Here is a 23,690-nt window from a genome sequence, read left to right on the forward strand (position 1 = left end):
AGCAGCAAGAATGAAAGAGACAGTTTGAGGTTTTCTATAGTTTAACTATATTAAAAACAGTACCGTTTCACATGTTTGTAACACTTTGTTAACACATACAGAAAACAAAACCTCATTTATTGCATGCTGTAGACAACATTAAATAACTTAAGAACTTCTTTCTTTACAGCTTTAGCTCCCACTATGTTTAGGAAAACGTTATTTAAACAGGTCAGTTTCTCCACAGTGCTATAGTACTGCATGTGTATAGATAGGTTAACACTACTAAACATTTCAAGTTTAAATGCCTAAGCAATAGGCAATTGAGAGAGACACACACAAACATACACGCACACTACTGTTAATTTTCCAATACAGTAAACATCAGGATACAGTAAACAAAATATTATAAGTTTATGCTGAATACTATTTTATGCTCAAATACTGAGATAAGTAACATAATACCAAAACCTAACAAAATTCCAGCATTCTGCAACAGGAAATATCCCCAGCGGCTACATCCATGATCACTTGCATCATTGTGGAGCATTTCAGGCACCTGAATTAAAAACAAAAACACACCCACCACAAATATGAGGTGAAATAGAAATAAAAATATCATCAAGTCAATAACTAATTAGCCATCTATATAGTATGGGTAGCTGCTATGCCAGCTGCAGGAGGTAAACCAATCCTGTTTCTGCATGCCCATCTTATAAGCTTCCAGAGATACCTGCCTGGCATCTGTGAAACTAGATGCAAGTTCATTCCAATCCATCAAGGCTTTTCTTACTTACAGGAATTGGCACATTCTCTGGGCTACAAGTTCTTAGCTAACAAGTTAGGAATTGCTTAGCTAACTGGACAAAGCAGCACCTTTTAAAGTGATATCCTCTCATATTTAGCAGGGGGAGAGCAACTGCTCTTCTTCACCCCAGCATGGTCTTTTCCAGTGGCTGTTGCCTCTTCTGCACCTCTTTCTAGACTGTGAGCCCTTTTGGGGACAGGGAACAATTTATTTTGCTATAAAAAAATGGTAGATAAATATTCTTATTTTTTTTCCAAGTTTCTTTTATGGACCAAACCAGAGACTTGCTACACCAGCAAAATGTTTAAACATAATATGTGCATACCGAGGACTATGTCATGACAGTCCCAAGAACAGTGTCTTACTGGCCTTTCAGGAAAATGCAACTTTTTAGGGGCAGGGTGCTATAAAAATCTAATCTATTCCTAAAATCTGTTCCTAAAAAATCTATTCCTACACTTACCATATCAACAAGGGCCACATACATAAACAGCCCAGCAGTAAGTGCAAAGATCCACATAGAAACATTGTCAGCATAATGACCAATGAGTATCCCAGTAGCCATGCCAAGGTATGCCAGCATAGCTGAGAGGGCATTATAAAGAACAGCCTGTTTGACAGTCATGCCAGCTTTGAGAAGTACAGCAAAATCTCCTGCAAGAAAAAAGGAAAACTTTTACAAGTTTGTCACCTTTTACAAGGTCATTTGTCACCTTATTAATGTCCAGCAACATATCACTTCATTTCCCTTCTCCTCTCTAAAGACTCTGAGGCTTTCTTCAGAATAAAGCCTCAGAATATTTTGAATAAAATCAGGTCTTTCATATTCTTATCAAACTTTCTTCAAACTTGTCAAACTTTCAAAATTTGGAGGGGAACTTCTTCCATTGCTCTATAGGACTTCTATTGGCAAAGATTTTGTATTAGACTGAAATAAGAAACAACATCTATAGTCCTCACACTCACCACACAGGTCATATAGCCATGAAAATACACTTTAAGAGTCAAGCCAATGTAGATATTAGGCTTAACTGAAATGGATAAACTTACAATTTTTCTTAAAAAGAAGTCAGTAAAGACTTTTATGGACAATTGGAAACTGTTCATGGACTCCCTGCGCGTGGAGGGGAAAATGGGTCTAATGATTTATGGATTCATTGAGTAGATAATTGATAGAGATAAAATCTTTTGTTGAAAATAAAGAATCAATAATAATTGATACCGAGAGGAATAGAAAAATTTTTTTCCTAGAGTAATTTGAAAATTTTAGAAATAACCTATAGACGGTTTAAGATACAATACTTAATATGTTATATGATTTTGTAGAATGAAGTAATTGAAATTTAGAACTCCACTCTTGCTACATAATTTTCAACATGTTTATTTTTATTTCTATTTTTTCTTTTATCTGTTTGTTCTGTTTTAGAGTTGCTAACTATAGTAATGTATGTTTAAAGTTTTCTAAGTGCGTTTGTCAAACTTTGCTGTCTTAAAATAAAATTTTTTTTTCTAAAAAAGATTCAATCCGACATACAGAGTGTTTTATTGTGCTTTTCCCCAATTATATTGGAATAAAGTTAAGCTGCATCTTGACTAAGAGCCCAATTCTGAGTTCAATGCACTGGTTGACCGCTGGTGCGCACTGTCACTGGTGCTCCACTGGTGGTAGCCCAGTGCTGGCTGGCGTTAGGCTGGCACCAAGTGATTGCTGGAGCTCCACTGTTTGGCAGTCATGTGGACTAGGAGGTGGTGGTGAGGAGGTGTTCCAGGGTGGGGGGAGGCGGAGGGGGAGCAAGGAGTAGGCATGCCAGGGGAGGGAATGGGATGGGAGGGAGGCGGGACTGGTGGAGTAAGCTCCACCTGATTCTGAGCCTTCATTTTGGGCCACTGGCCTGACACAGAGGCTCAAAATTCTAAGCCAACACAAGGGTCAGCGTGAAATCAAGTAGCCCCAATGCAGGGCTACTTGGCATACCCAAGGAAAGAGGACAAAAGTTCCCTTCTCCTGAGGAGCCGCCAGCAGTGCCTGCAAAGTGCTCAGGATGCTGCAGCAGCCATTTTTGGCACCACTGTAGCCCTGCACGCTGGGCAGCTCAGGATTGGGCTGTCCGGCTACAATCCTATCCACACAAGTGACATTGGGAGTAAGTGACATTGACAATTATGGAACTGACCTCTAGTAGACATGCATAGGACTGGGCTCAAAGACATTCCACTCAACAACGAATATTGCAATATTATGGAACAATATTTAGAAGAATTCCATGTGTAATGCAAAGTTTTCTCAACTGGTTTGAAGCAAGAAAAAATCATTTTCTAGAGATTAATGAGCTCAATAATTTACTTATAATGAAAATGTTTCAGCTCCTAAGAACAGTCATTCAATAACAAATTAAAACAAAGGAGTCACTCTGCGGCAAGGGATGATGAATTTGCATCCTCCTTGCCTCACAACAAGCTGTGATCTTTTTGTTATAATGCATTAGTCAAAACATTTGAGGTCTGCCGTGTGACCCACTACAGTAGAACTCACCCCAGAAAGAAAGACGAAAAGGGAATAACATGTATTCTTTCTGTCTTGTGTTAACTCTTTGGGGATGAGGAGGGCATGGAATAAAGTATGAATGCATCATTTTTAGAATGAATTTCTTTCATAAGAGTATTTTGGAAAACAATTGAAGCTATATGATTATAGCAGAAAGGACAAAACAAACGTAATTTATTCCAATTAAAATGACTATCACTGGGTTAGGACCCTAAATAAATAGTAACTAATTGTTAAAACCAATTTTATCAGAGCACGCTATTTAAAAGAAATGTTTTTTTCTTGTTCAGACACTTCTAAACAGCCTTAGAAGACTGAAGTGTACATTGTCATTCACAAAAAATGTAGTGAAAGCAGTGAATGAAGTTTCCAATTTACACTTGGTTCATTTTTTCTGTCTTAACCAGGAGACTGTATTGTGGCCAATACATAAAGGCTACATACTACAATTAATAAGCACATGTTTTAATAAAAACTGACATCTTACCTAACTCATGGGGTAACTCGTGGCAAAAGACAGCAACAGAAGTACTTAAGCCACTAGATAAGCCTTCAGTAAAAGCTGCCCCTGGAAGAAGACAAAGAACATTATTGATAAGTAGTCTCCCTTGGGAATTGCAATTAAATTCATATATACAGGAATCTAAAAGGGTTGAGCATTCCATAAGTATACAATATAATTATCATAGTATTATTAATCATCAGTATTATAGTGCAAATGGAATATAATAGAACTGGAAAAGGTATAGGACGTAGCAAGAATTACACAGATATACACACATTCTGCTGATTTAAAGCTATGCCATACCCCCAAAACTAGAGCCAATCAGGCAAAACCAATGGTATTTTTTGCTTCAGAACCCCAAAAATATGCTAAATTCGTTCAAACCATCTTGGCAACTTAAAGTGATTTTTGTAGGCCTGTATTATCAGAAGCATACTATATTCTTCATATATATAGGATTAGCAAACTACAACCATCTACTATGGAGATTCTAATCACCAGTAAAAAAATAGACAACATCTGTAAATATGGTGAAGAGTTAAATGTACAGGGGACAAATGATTAACCAATGGCAAGAAATATGAAATCTTGCATATACAGAGTTTTTTTTTATCCTACTGCAGTGGTTCCCAAACATAATGGGATCATGGCACCCCTGCAGCCTCTTCTTCCCAATTCAGTTAAGTACTGCCATCTTGGATCTCACAAGAGCCAAGATGGTTGCACTCAAATCTCACAAGATCCAAGATGGCAACAACCAAATCTCATGAGATTTTGCAAAATCCATGATGGCAACTCCTAGGAGAACAGGAGAACTTGATGCTACCATGGCATGTGACTGCATTTGGGGAAATGTTACAGCCCTGTACTTTGAACAAGCTACTATGTATATTCTTTTAACAATGATAATCAATGGGACTTACTCCTGGGCAAGTGTGGGTAGGATTGCAGCCTAGATGGCCAAAAATTTTCCTGCTGGGTGATGTCACTTCCGGTCATGACATCACTTCCGGTGGGTCCTGACAGATTCTCATTTTAAAAAGTGGGTCCCGGTGCTAAATGTGTGAGAACTACTGATCTAAAGCAACAATAAATTAATCCATTCCTTTTTGCTCCTTTTTCAAAATTTTCATTCTTAGGATAAGAACAGAGGAAAGACTCGGCAGGGCATGGGAGGGCTGTATCAACAAAAACGCTCATTGGTTCAGGTTATTGGTCAATGATTAGCTTAAAAAGCCAGAGAGCGCCTACTTCTTTTAATAAATGGCCCTTAGCTTGATAAGAAACAATGGTGTGCGCTCCTTGAGATAGTTATTTTTAAAATTAAATACAAACTGCAGCTAACTCTGGATTTACAATATATTCATCCTGAGCTGGAGGTGAACCTTGTGTCTCACAGATGACAGAATCTTGAGGGGCTAATCCCCTCTTATCCTAGCACAGTGAGAAAACAGTTAAGAATAGCGGAGAACTGAATCTACCAACATGACACATGAACTAGTCTTAGGAAAAACCAGAAGGTATACTAACCAATGGCAAGGCCATCACTAAAGTTGTGCAGTCCATCACCCATAATTACCATCCAGGCCAGTGTAGCTATACCAGCATCTTTCAGTTCTTCACGTGAGTAGCGCTGGCTGTGGCTATGTGGGTGATGGTTCTGGTGATGATGGTGATGCAAAATATGATGATAATCATGATGATGATGACTGAGATGATCTGACTGTCCTAAAGTATCATGTAAATGTGAATGGCATTTGTTTCTGCACCCTCTGGATGCATATTCATTGTCAGCAGCCTCTTGGTGGGAGTGAGCTATCATGACTTCTTCTTCTTCTTGTACTGCAGGCTTCTGAGAGATGAAGTTTGATGGATCTTGCAAATCTGTCCCCAGATAAGCATCAGGTCCTTGACAAAACAAAGGAAAAAAAGATTTAGATAGTGAATTTGAAACAAAAAGAAAAACAGAGAATTACAGTGGGTCCTCATCTGTGGATCTGGAACCCATAGATTTGGCCCAATGCAGGTTCCAAACCACAGCTGAAGGGTCCACAGAAGACCTATGGATGCGAACAGAAGTGCCTCCCGATCATGTTTTGAGATGTTCTGAGGTGCAAGGAAGCCATATGTGACCTCCCCGCACCTCTGAGAGGTTTCTTGAAAACCCGAAGTGCCTCTCAGAGGCTTCCTGTGGCATGGGGAAGCTGCATATGGCCTGAAGGAATTGAGAACAGAAATAAAAGCATGTGAGTTGTCACTGCAATGAGAACCCAGAGAGATAATGAATGAAAAGCTAACATTACTTTTGTGGGTAAAAAGTATTAATTTCACTATTAGAGTAGGAAGGGATAATGTGAAGATGGAAATGTTTTGCTAGAAAACTCTCTGCTGATGGAGCAAAAAGCTTGAACAAAAACCTGATGAACAATGCAAAATCCACCACCACCACAGAGAACCAGGTTTGAAATTGAGGCTCTGGGAACCCCTAGTGGTGAAACAAAGGAAGTTGCCAGTGAACCATTAGCCCAATGATTAACTACAAGACACTGTGATAAGTAATAAAAATGCTCAATTGCTTGAATTGAGATATTCAGCATAATCAATGAGGTGTAGTCAGTGTTAGTTCAGTGTAGTCCTGCAACAACTTTTCAGAAGCAAGTCCACACTGCACAATCCCCCAGACCCATGTTGAGCCAAACTTGGTCCAACCTGAGCCCTCTGAAGGGAACCAGAGCACACTGGAAGGCTTTCTGAAGCTCTCAGAGGCAGCAGGCAGACACGTGCAACCTCTGAGGGCTTCAGAATGGCTCTGATCATGTTTGGAGTTCAGGTGGGCTCCCAAAGTCACAGATTTCATTATCCACTTTTTTCAGTATTCGCAGGGGGTCCAGGAACAGATCCAAGGCACCACCTGTATTTTACAGCACTGTCATCTTTCTAAATCTGGGACGGCCACTGCTGGGCTCTTCATCATCCAAGTTGCTTGTGGTCCTGACCACCTCAACATAACATCACAGTCAGGTCATAACATGAGGTCTTGTCAAAGAGAACAATTACAGGAGGTTTTCTCCATGAACTCTCTGAACTTATGTGTATCAATATGCAATATGTGCAGAGTGCTTCCCATGTAATACCTTGATGTGGGCCTTACAGCAACAGTGTAAGGTAAGTATTATCTCCAAATTGTAACTGGAGAGTTGAGGCCAAGAGGGACAAATTTGCCAAAGGTCATCTAGCGAGTTCTTTGCACAGACAAAATTTGAACTAAGGAAGCCCTAATTTGCAGCTCAGCTACTTAGCCACTATATAACACTTGGTGGACTTGAATGAGAGGGTCAAAGTGAAAGAATAGCAGCAGCAATCACACTCTTACAGTGGCATCAACACCATGCTTGGCAGTGGAGGTCTGAACAAAGTTGTGGACAGTTAACTGGCTACCCCCCCATACATTAACAGAATGAACCATATTAAATATACACAAATTAACCAATTGCCAAGTGAAAATAAGTTTTCCTTTTACATACTAGGAAAAGCATCACTTTTAAAAATCATTAAAACATTTAAACCTGAAACCAGCAATAGGCATTTACTTGTTTCAGTCATAAAGTCTTCCATTTGAACAAAGTTAACTAAAGTAACATTCAGTGCTGCAATAGTAACCAATACACAAACCAATTGTAAGACTGTAAGCTTTTTAAATGTCCATATATGCACAAATATATGTATGAAGCAAAAAAAAGCAAAATGTTAGTGACTTAGCTAAAGAAAGTGCTCCCTTTGCAGAAAGCATTGCCACATTTGAAAACTGGGCTGTTAATATCAAGATAAATGAGCTCTAATAGGCAGTTACTTGAATTGTTCATGCTTTAAGAAGCAGCAGTATGCCACTCAAAGTGATTTATTATTCTTTCCTGGCCTTAAAAGCAGAGAAAAGTATTTTTCAATATGATTCTGAGACAGAGGATCAGTGATTAGTATCAATGGGGAAAATCTGAGCATACCTGTGAATTAGTGGCTTAGGGTGGTTCCGTCTCTAGCACTAATCAGCCATCCCACACTCCTGTGCAGAAACTGCCCAATGGCAGGAACTAGCCAGCTTGACCCTGCCTGCCCAGGAGGGAGCTGCAGTTTCTATACGGGTGTGTGGGATGGCTAATTAGTGCTAGAGACTGAACCACCCTGAAACCACTGGAAAACTACAATACAGGCAGCCCTCAGTATCTGCAGGTTTGGTAACCATTGATTTGAATACCTGCAGGTTCTGAACCTGTGGGGTGGTCCACCCGTTGCCCTCCGAACATGACTGGAGCTATGCTCCAGCCATGTTTGGAGGGCCTTTTGAGGACCCGAAATCACCAAAGCACAGCTCCGGTTGTGTTCAAAGGACAACAAGGTACCTTACCCATGGATTTGAGCATGTGTGGGTTTTGGTATCTGCGGAGGGAGGGGGTCCTGCTCTATCAGATTCTGAAATTGTGTCAGGCCAGAAGGCCTGACATAGTGGCTTTCACATCTGCGTTGGCAAAATAGCCAGCGCAGATGCAAGAAGACCAATTGCCAAGGCTGGGGCTTTCCTTGGGGGAAGGGGACACAAGTCCCCTTCCCTTGAGGAGACTCCCAGCAGCTTTCTGGTGGCCACTGGATACAGCAGTAACAACTTTGGCACCACTGCTCCAATGGGGGCCAGGAAGCAAAGGATCAAGCTGCCCAGCTGCAACCCTGTACACAGTTACTTGTGGGCAAGCTCCATTGAACTCAATAGGGTTTACTTTTGAGTAGGATTGTGCTGTTAACATGTGAGTTGGAGTAAAAGGAAACAAGTATAATAACTGGGTAAGAACTTTCAGTATTTCCATAATAGGTTGGCCATGAGGAGGTCTTAGAAACGTGATTAGGAGTTAGAAATTGTATCAATATATATACATATGCTCAGCCTGACACCCACAAGTAGAAGAGATTCTATAACAGCTTTAATTTGTAAGAGACTTTCCTGAACTGCAAGATTAAACAATACATTTTGCTACAATTCTGAAGAAGTTGTTGTTTTTTTGGGAGAATTGGTATAGTAAGGAGGAAAAGGGGATGAGCAGTTCCTGGATTAAGTCTCAACTGCCTGGAACTCTTTAGATCGGGGTTTCTCAATGTTTGTTGCCTACTTCAAATGGTCCACCTATTGGAAGTACCACTGAAAGTAACCGGCAATGATGTCATCACAGATTGGGAGGCCAGACACAATGCAACATACACTGGCAAAAAGGCTCAGGGTGGATGAGGGGCTTTTTCAAGAGCGTGAAAAGTACACACTGGAGTTCTGCCTGTTGAGCTGAGTCTCCTATTGCTGGTTGCAATGCATTGCTGAGCTCACTGCCAGGTGGTGGGGGTCTGGGGGTTCTGTGTATACCACTGGACACTACCTCAAGTACCACTGGTGATATGAGTACCACCGTTTGAGAAACACTGCTCTCGATTGCCAAGGCAAGCTGTTCTCTTTCTCTCAGTCTCAGCAGTTGGTACTGACCTACAAAGTTGCAGCCAAGATTACAATAAACTAAATGTATTATGAAGCACTTTAAGAGTTCTACAGTGCTACATAAATGCTAAATACTATAATTAAGACAGACACTCATCAGTTGCTATTGGCAACTCCCTGCCTTGATTCAAGAAGTTCGCCATTTATGGTCCTTTCTGGCTGAGAGCTGAAATATGTCAGACATAGCAGAGGAAGGGAATAACTTTTAACAAATTAAAACATTTTATTCTATTCTTCTCTGTACTTGAGGCATAGAGCAAAACATTTCCACCAAGCTGGTCTTTGGGAGAACAGCCCAATGGCTTGCTAAAGAAGGAGCACATCCAAGAACATAACAGAAGAACATGCATGGCTGCAGCTATGGTAAAAGTCAGAATTAATGATAGGGAATTATCCCCTCCAGCAATCTCAAGGTAGAATGGGGCTGGCTGATATGAGTTAGTTTCCTAAAACACTGGAACACCCATATTCTTTCTGATCCAAATCTCAAGTATGAATCCTTTTTTATTTGAAATGAGATCATCAGGAACATGACTAGACCTGAATGTCTCCCTTCTTTCTCAGCCATACTTTCCTTCATCCCCCATCTACCTTGCAATGAGGCCTCCATTACTTCACATCTGAAATGCTAAAATTATAGACTCTAGGCACATGTAGTTTCCAGGATGGCCTTGCATCCCCACTGATCATTCAGACACCCTGTAAAGTCCCAGAGTTCCTGGTATTTGAGATGCTACCATTTCAGTGTTCCAGATTTCAGAGTACAAACTGCCTCCCTGTTGATGCAAGCAGCTATGTTTAGGGGGAAAGAAAAAGGGGCAGTTGCACTGACAGAGTCTGGTGGGGCTAAAGCTAATGATGAACTTGGCCTGAAATTTAATGGGGTTTGGCCTCAGTTCTTAAACTCAACACTGGCTTTTCAGCTCACTCCATTTTTGAACTTTAATGCCATTTCTTGTAATAACTACAAAGCAGGAACCTGCAAATGAACAAAATTGTATCAAACTCCAAATATAAGATAGACAAACTGAAATCTGCCATTAAGAAATCAATTGCATGTGGTTTTTCTGTTAAAGAGATACATGCTGTTCTTAGAAAACTCATTTACCAACAACAGGTTTTAGGAATTAAGAGGAATCTGTAAAGTTTTGGCAGGCACTATTATACAATATTTAATGAACTTACGATCATCTGTGTCTAATTTTTCTTCATTTGTTGAAAGCTGAGAGTCATATTTAGATAGCTGCTTCTTGATGTCTGCTTCATCATCTTCATTTTTTTTCTGATTCCAAACACACACAACGAAGTCAACATTTATAGCCATATAGTTGGAATACTATATAAGTGTTAGTTATTGTTAGGCACCTCACAGAAATGTGAACAATTCAGCTCTGCAAGCTATTAAAAATTTCAAATTTAAAGCAGAATGTTCCAAACAATTAGATTCTAAATTCATTATACAGGTCCAGCCTATTTATACACGGATTTTTTATACACGGATTTGACTCAACACGAATGGCCCCTGCAAATGAGAAGGAATGTGCTGATCCCTGGAGAAGGGGAAAAATGCACCCCTTTAAAATCAGTTTAAAAAACTGAACAGTCCTTTAACAATAGCCTCATTAATGAGAGAGAGAGAGGGCAGCTGGCTGGCTATCCATCAGTCCTCCTATCTCCAGCAGACCCCTCCCTTTCCCCTGAACACCTGAAAGAAAGGTGATCACTTTGCATTGGTGAAGGGAGAGGCTTAGTGAAGCGCCTTTGTAAGCACTTGGAGGATGAATGATTGATGGATTGTCTTCTTAATGACTCTTATCTTACCTCACAAAGGTCAACAAGGCTGTTTCTAAATTACTGGAGCAAAGAAACTTTGTTTTTTAAATTGATTTGCTATAGTGCATTTTTCACCATCCACGTGAGTGCTTGGAATGGAACCCACACGAATGAGTCTCAACCTGTATATTCCATTTCATAATATTATAACCCTTATTAATGTAAGTCTGTCTTACAGAATAATAAACAACCTCTCCAAATGTTATAGTTTATCTAGCTCAGTGGTTCTCACACATTTAGCACTGGGACCAATTTTTTAGAGTGAGAAGCTGTCAGGACCCACTGGAAATGATGTCATGACTGGAAGTGAGATCAAGCAGGAAAATATTTTTAACAATCCTACCCATACTGACCCAGGAGTAAGTCCCATTCACTATCATTGTTAAAAGACTATACATAGTAGCTTATTAAAGGACTGGTCTGTCACATTCCCCAAATGTAGTCACATACTATGGTAGCATCAAGTCCAATATAATAAAATATTGAAATGAATGGGGACCCAGCTGAAATTGGCTCACGACCCACAGTTTGAGAAACACTGATCTAGCTGATAATTTACCAGAGTAAAACTTTTACTCAGTGGTTTTCACACCCAACAGAAGTATTTGAAAACAGTATTATTTTACTCAATCAATCAACCAAACCTTGATCAATTAATCAAACCCAGGGTGTAAAACAGAAAAATGTCCATGTACATTAGACTCAATTTTACTCAAAAGTAAACCCATTGTGTTCAGTAAAACTTAGTCTGTAAACCTATCTTATACACCAGAAACAAACACTTCTATCAATAAAAAGATATCCCATTATATAATAATGCAATTCCACCAGCACTTGCTTGCACAATATATATTGATAACATGGGAATTGATAACATAGAAATAATCACCTGGTTTTAACACCCATGCATATTTTAAGTTCCACAGGAAATTCACATGTATGCAACTGCACAAGAAAACAGGTCATAAACTTACAACTCTTTTTACATAATTCCCTATTCTCAGGCTGCAATACTTTTCTGTGGTGGCAGCTCAATTATGGAAGTTCCTCCTCTTTGATGTGACAACAGCATCCTCCAACAGCTTCCTGGCAAAGCTTGAAGACATTTATTTTTTGGGTGGCCTTCTGTCGATTTTATTCTGGTCAGTTTTAATGGGATGTATTTTAGTTTTATGTTGCCGATACTGACTTATTGTATTTTTATGGCTGCTTGACTATTTTATTTATTCATGTCATTTAGATTACATGTTATGCTGCTGCTTAAAACTGAATTGTGCAGCACTGCTGATCTCATTAGATTATGTGTTGTATAGTGGTTTTATGGTTGTAAATGAATTTACATATTTTATTGTATGCTTTTCTTTGTAAGCAGCCCTGAGTGTCCCTTACTTGGGGAGATAGATGTGGTAAAAAGTGACTGAGAGCCCAATCCTATTCAATTTTCCAGTGCCGGTGCAGCCACGCCAATGGGACATGCACTGCATCCTGTAGTGATGAGGCAGTTACAGAGGCCTCAAGGTATGGTAACATTTGTTTCCTGAGCTTATGGCTGCATTGCAATTGCACCAGTACTGGAAAGTTGGATAAGATTGGGCCCTAAGGCTGCAATCCTATCCACACTTTCCTAGGAGTAAACTCCATTGAACATAATGCAACTTAACTTCTAAGTAGATATGCACAGCATTTGTGCTGCAAAAAAACAGTCATAGCATGTGAAAGGTGGTCTATATACATACAGACTATCTCAATGATATAGACTAAATCAGACAACTACAGAGGCAGGGCAGGCATACTTGGGTGTCCTACTCCCTCACTGTACATACTGTATGTTGTACACAACTAGAGTCTCATGTGAGCCACCCCTTAGAATTCAGAGAGAGAAAAAGCTAAAATCTACTCTTCAGAACATCATTTCCCTACCTTTTTTTTCTTGCCTTTAAACTGCTTAATTAAAGTGATCAAGTGCTCAACCAGAAACATGAAATACAGTCCCCCAAGTGCTGTGAGGCCCTTCCATGTCGAATCCAAATAAGCACTTTCTTCTGAACTTTGAAAAACAAGGTGCTTAAAAAAGGGATCTTTATCATGTTCCACTAATGATTTCTCATGATGGTGGTGATGATTTCCATGAGACTAAAAGAAGGAAGAGAAAAAATGGAATTAGACAGCTTTCCACAGAAAGTAGTTGAGGAAGGGGATCCATCAACTATGTCTATCTACACATGCAGCAGAATGAGATGGTAAAAGTAGACTGTCATTTTAGACTACAGGTTGAGGTGTCAGTTTTGAATACTGTACTCTCCATGTAAAAATCAAACTCACTTCAAGTAAAGAAGTGCTGATGGGGGGGAGGGATCAACATCTTCTGTTGAGCTTATTCCTATGTTTACAGAGGTCTCCCCCCCCACACACACACAGAAGTATTTAAAAAAAAGTGATGCTTCACCTGTAGTCTGAAGTGGTACTGTCCATTCTATTGCTTAGAAATCCTCCACTTCATTCTGCTAACATGTAAGTTCAGCTATAAGATTTCTAGAAGTCTGAATGCAAATATGTTTGCAATATACTAAAACATTCTGCAATCTGTATCTTTTTCGGTATACTAGCATGTCAGAACCCTAGATTACAAAGATAACCCAGAGTTCTTTATTTTCTCACTGCTGACCAAAAAGATGCAGTACATTTCACACATGTGTTAACTTAAAAAATTCTTTTGATATCTTACTTCAAGTAGCCAGGGAGGAATTAGAACAGCAGAATTATAGCTTTCAGAACAGAATAATTGCTTGCTGCTGCAAGAGTTTTTAAGATCCAACTATGAATCTGCCAAAACAACATTTAAAGTGAGGTAGGATGACCAGTGCAGAATCCATCCATTCCACCTGCAACATTTTACTTGCTAGTTGAGCCAAATCTAGGTAAAAAAATCTTAATTGTAGCAAGGGTTAGCCTACAGTCGCTGCTGCTAGCACTTACGAGCATGACAAGATGCATAGAAGGATCATAGAATGTTGCTACATAGGTGAGGACAGCATGGCAGAAGGGCTTACTTGAAGCATGTTATTTATGCAGCATCTTTGAGGTGTTGCTACCACCAAGAACCAGCTATGTCAGGGCAAGTCAATGTTCTAACATTAATGGATTTGATTTTTTTAAATTACATTATTCTCCCACCAACACCCAAGGCAGCTTATACAGTCAAAAGAAGTGCAACGTATTAAGATGGTTTTCCTTCACTCAGCAAACTTAAAATAGCTATGTCAGCATTCTACTTTCAACAGCAGCCAGCCAGCTGCCTCTCAGACAGGACAATCACGCTGGCCTCAAAGGCTGGAAACAAACCATGGAAAAATAGGTATTCTGCTGGTTGGGAGCTTCCAGAGACTGATGGCCAGCTGCAGACAGAAACCGAATGCTAGACCTTGGTCTAATTCATCAAGGCAATTCCTAAGTTCTTAACCACGACTAACGGCCCAATTCTACTCAGGGCCTATGGCAATGAATGTTGTGACTTGCTGCCCCATTCCAGCAAGGCAAAAGTCAAGCCAACACTGTGCACTTCAGAGATGCCAGCACAAATGGCTGGAGAATCCACACCATGTATACCAACATCTCCCGCAGACTGCACCAGAGGAGATAAGGTAAGAGCATGGGCGGTTCAGTGTAGGATCAGGACAAGGAATTGGTCAAAGCGGGGTGGGGGTGGACCTCAGTGGCAGCAGCACACGCCAAGATCCTATCCCCCTTTTTCCCATATGCCCCCTGAGATTCCTCACACTTCTGCCAACTAAGCTGGGGTAGCTCTGAGGAAACCCATAGGTGGCCAGGCGGTTTACAGAGAGGCAAATAAAAATTGTATGTAAAAATAATCTGAGCATATATATATACAGGATTGGACTAGCCAGCTGACAGGGTACATCCACTCTGAAAGGGCAGGATAGGTTTGTAAAAAGTCACACAACAAAATACAGACTGTAAGTTTGATACAGAATGTTAGAACCTTTAGGTCAAAGGAATTGCAACTCTGTCACAAGCAAGACTGCCACACTGCATTCCTTTTCACTGCTTATAGCCTTTCCCCAACCAAATTTATGGCTGCACCATTCTCTTCAATGAAACATGCCCAGTTAATACAAAGTAAAAAGAAGATACTTACATGTGGAAGGAGATGCAGAAGGGCATCTCCACTTAGGGTACCCACTGCCAATGCCACAAGAAAGCTTAGGAGGAACTTGAAAAATACACGATTCATAAGAGGCACCAATATAACACCCAGCAGTGAAAGAAAACTGATGATGGAAATGGATATGAATCCACCAAACCAAGCTGAAAAGGAAGAAAGAAAGTTTTCTATCATATACTTCATTCAAGCATACTTTTCTTGAAACACTGATTTTTCTCCTTCCAAATTATATTTGAAAAAAAGCTTGTAGAATGGGGAATAAGCCAGACTTGGCACAGAAACATTTTCTAACAGAATAAGCTGGAGAAAGAGCTTGTGTAACTCAAGCCTGTATACTGAAAGACTGCTGATGCAAAAGTGTTGTAAAGTGCTCTGTGGTAGCGTTGCATTTAGTAGCACTGGCAGGAAGGCCTGTGCCATTCTATTGGCACTATATCCCCAAGGAGCGCCGGTGGGGCAGGTAAGCTCCTACTGGACAGTGCAGGGGCAGGGGAGAGTAGCGATGGGGCAGAATGAGCCCAGTATGGGGCAGGATCGGCAGCGCAGGCCCATGGAGAATCCTACCCCCCTTCCCAGATATGAAAACCTGACACAGGGCAGCTCTGACTTGCGCTGGCCATTTAGCAGGCACAGTTTCACGCTGCCCATTGAGCAGGGTGGGGCTTTACATGGGCTAAGAGGATAAATGTCCCCCTCTTTCCACAGGACCTTCAGACTGCTGCTTGCCAGTGCCAGATACAGCGTGAGCCATGGGGCCCCATTGCACCAGTGCTGGTTAGAATTGGGCTGCCTGCCTAGTTTATCTAAATTTTTAAAAGATACTGTTCTAGTTATTATAGAATTTCTTGTCTTTTGGAATCAATGCTAGTATACAGACTGTTTTAAACCAGTGGATTTAAACCATTTTAGAGGCCCTAGATGCTGCTGCCCTATAAATGTCAAGGGGTGTGGCTATGATGGTAACTGAGCAGCAGTGCTCCCCCCCCCCCACAAGTAGCAGCTTGTTTAAAGCATGAAGCACATAGCATAATCTGCTCTGTCAGTTTTGCAACAGACCAAAAATTGCATCATGACCCACTGGTGGGTGCTGATTCCGGACAAACAACCAGGATGAGTTCTTGCTCAATATTTTTGCTTTTATTAAGCACAAAAGAGCCACAATAAAAACAGTGTTTAACAGGACATTCTTGATTTTACCAACAAACCTACCTACTTGCAATGAATATGTTTTTGGAGGTGTTTCTGCTTTCTCACTTGCTGTATGAATTAAACAATTCCTGCCATCAATCTGGTTAACGATAGCTGGACAAAGATAGCTAAAGTCTACAGCTGTCAGCAGAACTTGTGTACTTATTCCATGAGAAAGCATAAGTTTTGATGCATTGAAACACTGTGGGAAAAATTAAGGAAATATATAAGCGTTATAATATGGTATTTCAAACTAGAGTGAGATAATGATAGCATTTCATGCATTTTCTTTAAAAGCAAAGTAGCTTAAAATTAAACCAGAGGTTTATCTTGATAAAAAGTATAAGCTTATCCAAATGAAATTTTAATATCCTCTGACTCCAATAACAGAAACACTATGCAGTAAGCAACTCAGACTGCATCACCAGGTCTTACAACCTAGTGTAATTTCCAGAATTCTAAATATTTCTTAAGAGGTGGATTTTATCCAGTAAACTGCTATAGGCAAGGCACAGCGATACACTGGCTCTTACTTTCTTTAATTTACTATTAAAGAAAAGTCAATTACAGATATATTGATATAATCTGTAATTTCCAGCTATGTACCAATAACAAATCTAATCACCTAAAGTGGTTTTCATTTCTACTTTACAAAATATCAGAACCTTTCACTCTGGTTTAATCTAGAATAACACCCACTCCCCTAGTTTCATATGGATGATCACCAACACTTTTAAAACACCACTTTATGCATAAGCATGCATTTCAAGAATGGACAAAATTCATCCTTTCAGCTCTCAGTACACCTGATGGCAAGCATCAAGAATTAAAAGGGTAAAAAAATCCAAATTTCTTAAGAACACTAAACTATGGTATCCATGATTATCTTCAAGCCATAAAGGCAATACAGATTGCCCACCCAATGTTGATCAAAGGGGCAGAATCACAGCAGGGATGGTAAACTTTTGCCCAAATATTAGTGCAGCCAAAAAGAGGCCTGGCAAACCACAACCCAGTTTCCGTGGTGATGTGGATATAACACAGCCATTAATCTAGTCCAGATGTCTTGCAAGAGGCCAAACATTTGTGCTGTTCTAGTCTATATCACTCAGATATAAGGGAGACAGTCAAGCAGAATACAGCTAGCAGGTTTCCGCAGTGCAGAAGCAGCCCAGCAAGGTAAATGGGGAGACACTTAAGCTCTCTGAGGGCCCAATCCTCTCCAACTTTCCAGCACCAGTGCAACCACAATGCAACCCAGAGGTAAGGAAAAAATGTTCCCTAACATTGAGGGGACCTCTGAGCCTGTCTGCCTACCCAGAGGATGCAGCACATGCCCTATTGGCATGGTTGCACCAGCCCTGGAAAGCTGGATAGGATTGGGCCCTGAGACTCTTCAGTTAACACAGCAGAAAAGGGAGAGTGGGTGACCACTCATTTTTAGGGCACAATAGGGAGCTTCCATATATTAAATAAAAATAATTAAAATGCTAGTTATCTGCTTTTATTCTACAGAGAGAAATAAGGGTGACAATTTAAAACATTTAAGAAAAACAAGTTTTCCATTCTGCAATTCAGAGATTTTCTGAACAAAAGAGCAAACAAATTGGCTACTAACACCACCAATAGTAGGCTACTAACCGATAGTAGCCAAATTGGCAACTAACATCACCAAGTAGAGTTTTTATACCACCTAGAAGAGTAACCAAAAACCTTTACTTATGCAGTCCACAAGTCTTATTCTCCAACTGATTTATGGTAACATATCTGGTCACCTGGGGAGTTAAAATTCCCACAAGGCAACCAAGCCATGCAATGAATTTCCAATTTCTGACTTGCCATGTATTGTACTAAGTTGTGCCAGCTTTTTCTAGATGATTAAACAATCACCAGATTATAAAAGTAGGCTTTCAATGTACAAAGTTCAGATTTCATTTTAGGTCAAATTTTTTAAAAAGGAACACACCTATAATTGAAGGAACATTCTTTAAAAGACAAAATAAAAATGCAAAGAACAAATTCAGATATAACAGTTTTGCATTATATTTAGGTGCAGAACATAAACGCAATAACAAATATGACTAACAAATAACAAATAAAATAATACACAGAGACCTGTGAAATCTAGAATGCCAAAAATGAGTCCCGAGTAATAAATTACAGAAGTCTGTAAGTTAGACTCCAACATGAAGACTCAGGAATGACTGCCTTGCCTACAAAATCAAAACATCTCCAACCTTTACATGGTGTTTTTATGAAAGTTTAAGCAAATTGTATAGAATATCCAGTGTAGACAATCATCAAAAAACGTTTGTATCAAGAGGAAAAAGGATTACAACTATCAAACACCACAAATTTCCTTACAGTGTCTGCATACAGTCTCACCTCTTGCGTATTTTGTTTTCTTATTTTAGAATACATATAACTTCCTTTTTCGGACTGCCTCACAGGAAGCAGCGATTCATTCGCTTTTCCATTTTGGAGCAAACTCACATTGCTGCCTTCCAGAACTATGTTAGAATTGGGGCTGGCAAAACCTGTGTGTGTAGATTTCACTTCCGCCGTTTCTGGATGTTGGAGTAGAAGGTTGCCATCTGTGGCTGTGGCATAAGTAGATAGAGTTATGGCTGCTGTTGTGCTTTTGCTATTCACAGCATGCTCCTGGTGCTCAGTAATCTCCGTCTCAGGCAAATCCTTTGTCCGACTACTCTGAAGGTCTTTAGTTCCACCCGCCAAATCATCACTAGGACAACCTGTTTTCCCAATATTTGAGTTGAGTGTAACGTGATTATGATGAAGGTGGTGGTGGTGTTCATGATCTATGGCAATTTTCGGAATCTTTTCAATGCCCATATTCCATAGCAATTTTCTAAACCCTTCAACAGTCAGTGTATTGTTCTCCCCATAACGAGAAAAAAGTTCTTGAAGGTGATGTCTCTGCATAAATGTGGCCAAATCAACATTGATACCAGCTGCCTTTTCAGGGATGAGTTTCTCAGGAGTTTGCGCAACTGTGGATGGCTCCAAGCCATGGCGAGCTTCACAAAACAAACGTATGGAGAATAAGAGAAAAGTCACACATAGCTTCTTCTCCATAGCAGAGTTCTGTAAAAAGAGAACAATGTAAGGAGCTTAAGAAAGCTGCTGAAATATCCTATTCTGCAATTCATTCATCAGCAAAGAAATCAAAGATAACAGTGCAATATTATTAAGAATATTTAAATTCTAGCTTTCCACAGAAGTTCACATAGCTGTTAACATGAGAAAATAAATGAAAAGATTATTCTTTGTCTCAAAAGTGCTCACAAACGTCAGGAAAAAATGCTGAAGAGACAACACAACTGTAGAAGATACTATGCTAGCGTAAACAGGGGTCCGCTTATCACCTTCTTGCTAAATATAAGAAAACCACTGCTTAAAAAGGTACCTTCTAGCCAAGTTCACTGTAACTTCTCTGAGCTAAACTTCTGCTAATTCAAGATGTTAAATTACTGATCACTTTTTATTTTTATGTGAATTTTATTATTTAGTACTAACAGCATAATCTTTTGTGTGTCTACTCAGAAGTAAACTCCATAATTCAATAGGACTTATTCCCAAGTAAGAGGCCAATCCTGTGCTCGGTGGCACTGTTGCAAACGTGCTAGCTCACTGCTGAGCTCCTGCCCGTGCTAGTCCAGCGCCAGCTGGTGCTGGGCTAGCTTGGGATGGTCGCCCAGCTTCCGCAGCTCGGCGGTCTCCTGGACCGCCAAGCCACAGCATGGTAAACGGGACAGGGGCATGGAGGTGTGATGCGGAGGCATGATGCAGGGAGAGGGGCCGGCTGGAGGCATGCTGGGGGAGGGAGGGAGGTGGGTCTGCGGAGCTCAGCTCCTCAGGATCCAAGGTGTTTGTGGAGAGCTCCACACCCTACATGAGTGCCTTTACCTTACAGTAAAGTGAGTAGGCCCATTACCTTAGGTAATGGCTGCTTACCTTATCCGAGAGAAGGGGACGAAAGTCCCCTTCTCCCGAGGCACCTCCCGTGGTAGCCTGGGGTGCGCAGGATCCGGTGGCAGCTGTTCTGGGTGCTGCTGAGCCTGGGCGCCCCGGGCAGCTCAGGATTGGGCTGCCCGTGTGCATAGGATTGCAGCCTAGCTCTGATGTAGCCACAATGCAGCCCCGAGGTAAGGGAACAAATGTTCCCATATCTTGAGGAGGGCTATGTGACTGTCACCCCACTGCAGAATGCAGCACACACCGCATTGATATAGCTGCACTGCCCCTGGAAAATTGGATAGGATTGGGCCCTTAGAGCGCAATCCTAACCAACTTTGTAGTATTTACATAGCTGTGCCCGTGGGGTATGCACTGCATCCTGCAGTTGGGGGGTAATCACAGAGGCCTCCTCAAGGTTAGGCAATGTTTGTTCCTTTACCTTGGAGTTCCATTGCCCTTATGTCAGTGCTGGAAAGTGGGTTAGGACTGTGCCCTTAGCCTCCTGGCAAAACAAAAAGTCAAGCAGGGTCTCAGCCACCGTTTTTACCAGTGCAGTGGTAATATAGAAGGCACGTCCTAATGTACTAACAGCCCAATCCTGAGCTGCCCGGGGCACAGGGATGCAGTGACGCCGAAAATGGCTGCCGCTGCATCCTACACGCTCTGGGCAGCCGCCGCCGGCTCCTCAAGAGAAGGGGACTTTTTTCCCCTTCCGCCAGATTAATGGAGCAGCCCCACAATGGGACTACTCGCCAACAAAAAGGTCAGCGATGAACCAAAGCATACGTGTTGGGCAGTGAGCCCGATGGGGAGGCTCTGGATCCTGTGGAGCTTTCCATTCCACCTCCCTTCCTCCCTCCCCCTGACAAGCCTCTTCCCTGCCTCTCCCTGCTTCCCCCTCTCCCGAACACCTCCTCCCCGCCTTTCCCCATGCCTCCACTTACCTCTCCACTGCTCGGCAGACCCCACAACCACCGAGTGGTGGAGCTCCAGTGGCCGCTTGGCAGTAGCCCAGTATTGGCCAGCGCTGGGCTACCACTGGCACTCGCCCAGTGGTAGGATCCACAAACATGCCTTATGGCACATTTGTAAGCCAGTGCGCACTGTTCTGGATTGGGCCCTAAGACATTTAGGTTTTATTGGGCCCCAAGACATTTAGGTGCACAGGTTTTATAGGTAATTACCTCAAGCAATAAAATGGTATGTTAGACTAGTGCTATTAATTTAAATTGTGCCTAGACACACCATGCTAAAACTCCATCAGAAGCTAAAGACAAACTACAAAGAAACCTGAGAAACTCTTCAGTGGCACCTGACAGCAAATGAACTGCATTCTCATTTTCTTTCACACTGCTGGTACATCCCATGCAAGAACTGCCACCAGATACTTTAGTGGTAAGTAAATGAGCAGAATTGAATAATCTTTTTCAATGAATTGGCATTAAAAATTATTTGGGACAACAGCTTACCCCTTGTGGGCAAGCATTCCTTTCCTTCCCTTCCTTGTTCTAAAAGGAAACTTATAAACAAATACTTTAGAACTTCTAGTAAGAATCAATACCTTTGTTGGATAAAAGTACAAAACAGGATAGTTGAGATATTAGGATACGTGACACATTACTATTGACTACACATTGTAAATTCAAGCTTAAAATGTTGTGATTGAACACCGCAGAAATTTATCCATGCTTCTTGATTAAGCATTCTGCATTAAGTGTCTGCACATTCCTTTGCAAACAGGATGAGTTCCATTAAGAGAAAATGCTTTCATCTCTTTTATATCTAGAACAAGATCAAGAAGAGCAATTAGGTCCAAAATGGGGAGGGGGAGATACAGCACCCATCTCATTACATGAACAAAGAGTACATTTGATCCTCTCCTATGAAACCAATAAGAGTAGCAGAAGAGCCTGTGTGTGTGTGTGTGTTTTCACATAAAAAATAGTCATTCTGCTCCTATCAGTGGTAAGAACATGTGAGCCCTGCTTAATCAGGCCAAAGGCCCACCTGGTCCAGCTTCCTGCATCTCACAGTGGCCCACCAGATGCCTCAGGCAGCACACAAGACAGCAAGAGACCTGCATCCCAGTATCCTCCCCTGCTGACATCCTGAGGTAGCCCACCTCTAAAACCAGGAGGCTGCATATCCCCATCAGGACTTATAACCTGTGCTGGACTTTCCCTCCAGAGATCTGTCCAGGCTCCTTTCAAAGGCATCCAGGCCAGACACATCCTGGGTTCCACAGGTTAACGACGCGCTTGGTAAAGAGGGGCAGCTGTTAGGTGCCTTTAGGAAGGGTCATGAGACCCGCCCAGGAGCCAGCATTCCAAGGTAGACTGTGACTGTAGCTGGAGGCACGAAACGCCAGTCAAGCAACTTTCTCCTCCCGAGCCCACTCTCTCGCTCCCCCACCTGACGTGCCAGCCTCAGCCCCCACTAGAGAGAGGGTGGGGAGCACTGACTGCCCCCTAGCCCGAGGGAGAAGCGCATGACCTCCCCCCCCGGGGGGTTCTCCCTGGTCCTTGCTTCCCCTCCCGTCTCCAAGGCAGCCAGGAGAGGCGGAGGGATGCTCTCCCCCCGACCACACTCACCCCACATGAGACACCGTTTCAAGGGCCGTCCGCTTCTCCTCACCCACACAACCGCCGGTCTCTTTCTTACGCGCTGACCGAAACTGAACCACTCCCCCGGCGAAGAATGCAAACTCCCGAAACAGCCAATCAGGACGCAGGTTCCTTTCACGAGGGGCGGCCGAGGAACCAATGAGCAGCGAGCACCTCATCACGCCGCTCCCCGCCTCCCTCGCCGGGCCTTTTTCCAGAGGCGGAACCCCGAGACAAAAGAATCGAGGCCCCAGCCCACGTGGGGAGATTTGGCAGCACCGGCGACGCTCTGCGCACGCGCGGCTCAGAAGGCGATTTAAATACCGTTGGAGCGGCAGTTCTGTCAGTTGTCAGGGGAGGGGGGACGAGGACTGCTCTTCATGCCTCATCAGCCGCCTGACAGGAGGCAGTAAAGACACAGCAATGCATCCTAATACCTAAGCAGGAGGAGTGGCCGGACATTTCCTAGAATGAGGATCATCTAATTCAGGGGTTCCACCAGGACCCACTTTTTAGAATGGCAATCTGTCAGTACCCA

General features: G+C 41.8%; 1 protein-coding gene across 2 annotated transcripts; it reads right to left on the reverse strand.

Annotated features, from left to right (window-relative positions):
- Positions 1–23: 23 nt before the first annotated feature.
- SLC39A6 (solute carrier family 39 member 6) lies at positions 24–23,180 on the reverse strand. Of its 2 annotated transcripts, none has more exons than XM_066624047.1 (10): positions 23,141–23,180; positions 18,957–19,676; positions 16,593–16,773; positions 15,357–15,526; positions 13,121–13,333; positions 10,553–10,649; positions 5,368–5,745; positions 3,820–3,900; positions 1,251–1,441; positions 24–538 (listed from the first exon to the last, which is right to left on the reverse strand). In XM_066624047.1, the coding sequence occupies exons 2-10, from the start codon at positions 19,665–19,667 to the stop codon at positions 386–388; spliced, it is 2,175 nt and encodes a 724-aa protein (XP_066480144.1). In that variant the 5' UTR covers positions 19,668–19,676; positions 23,141–23,180; the 3' UTR covers positions 24–385. The 2 variants fall into 2 exon arrangements, with proteins under 2 accessions (XP_066480144.1, XP_066480145.1); XM_066624048.1 differs by lacking the exon at positions 23,141–23,180 and adding an exon at positions 22,111–22,167.
- Between the last annotated feature and the right edge of the window lie 510 nt (positions 23,181–23,690).

This window comes from Tiliqua scincoides, chromosome 4 (genome assembly GCF_035046505.1).
Source record: "Tiliqua scincoides isolate rTilSci1 chromosome 4, rTilSci1.hap2, whole genome shotgun sequence".
Taxonomy (NCBI): Eukaryota; Metazoa; Chordata; class Lepidosauria; order Squamata; family Scincidae; genus Tiliqua; species Tiliqua scincoides.

Bases quoted from the DNA above. Each gene is read 5' to 3' on its own strand.
- SLC39A6 (XM_066624047.1), bottom strand. From the start codon at position 19,667: ATGGAGAAGAAGCTATGTGTGACTTTTCTCTTATTCTCCATACGTTTG. The intron at 15,527-16,592 runs GTAGGTTTGTTG...CTTCCTTTTCAG, and splicing joins AACATATTCATTGCAAGTAG to CTTGGTTTGGTGGATTCATA. The intron at 3,901-5,367 runs GTTAGTATACCT...GTCTTCTTCCAG, and splicing joins TAGTGATGGCCTTGCCATTG to GGGCAGCTTTTACTGAAGGC.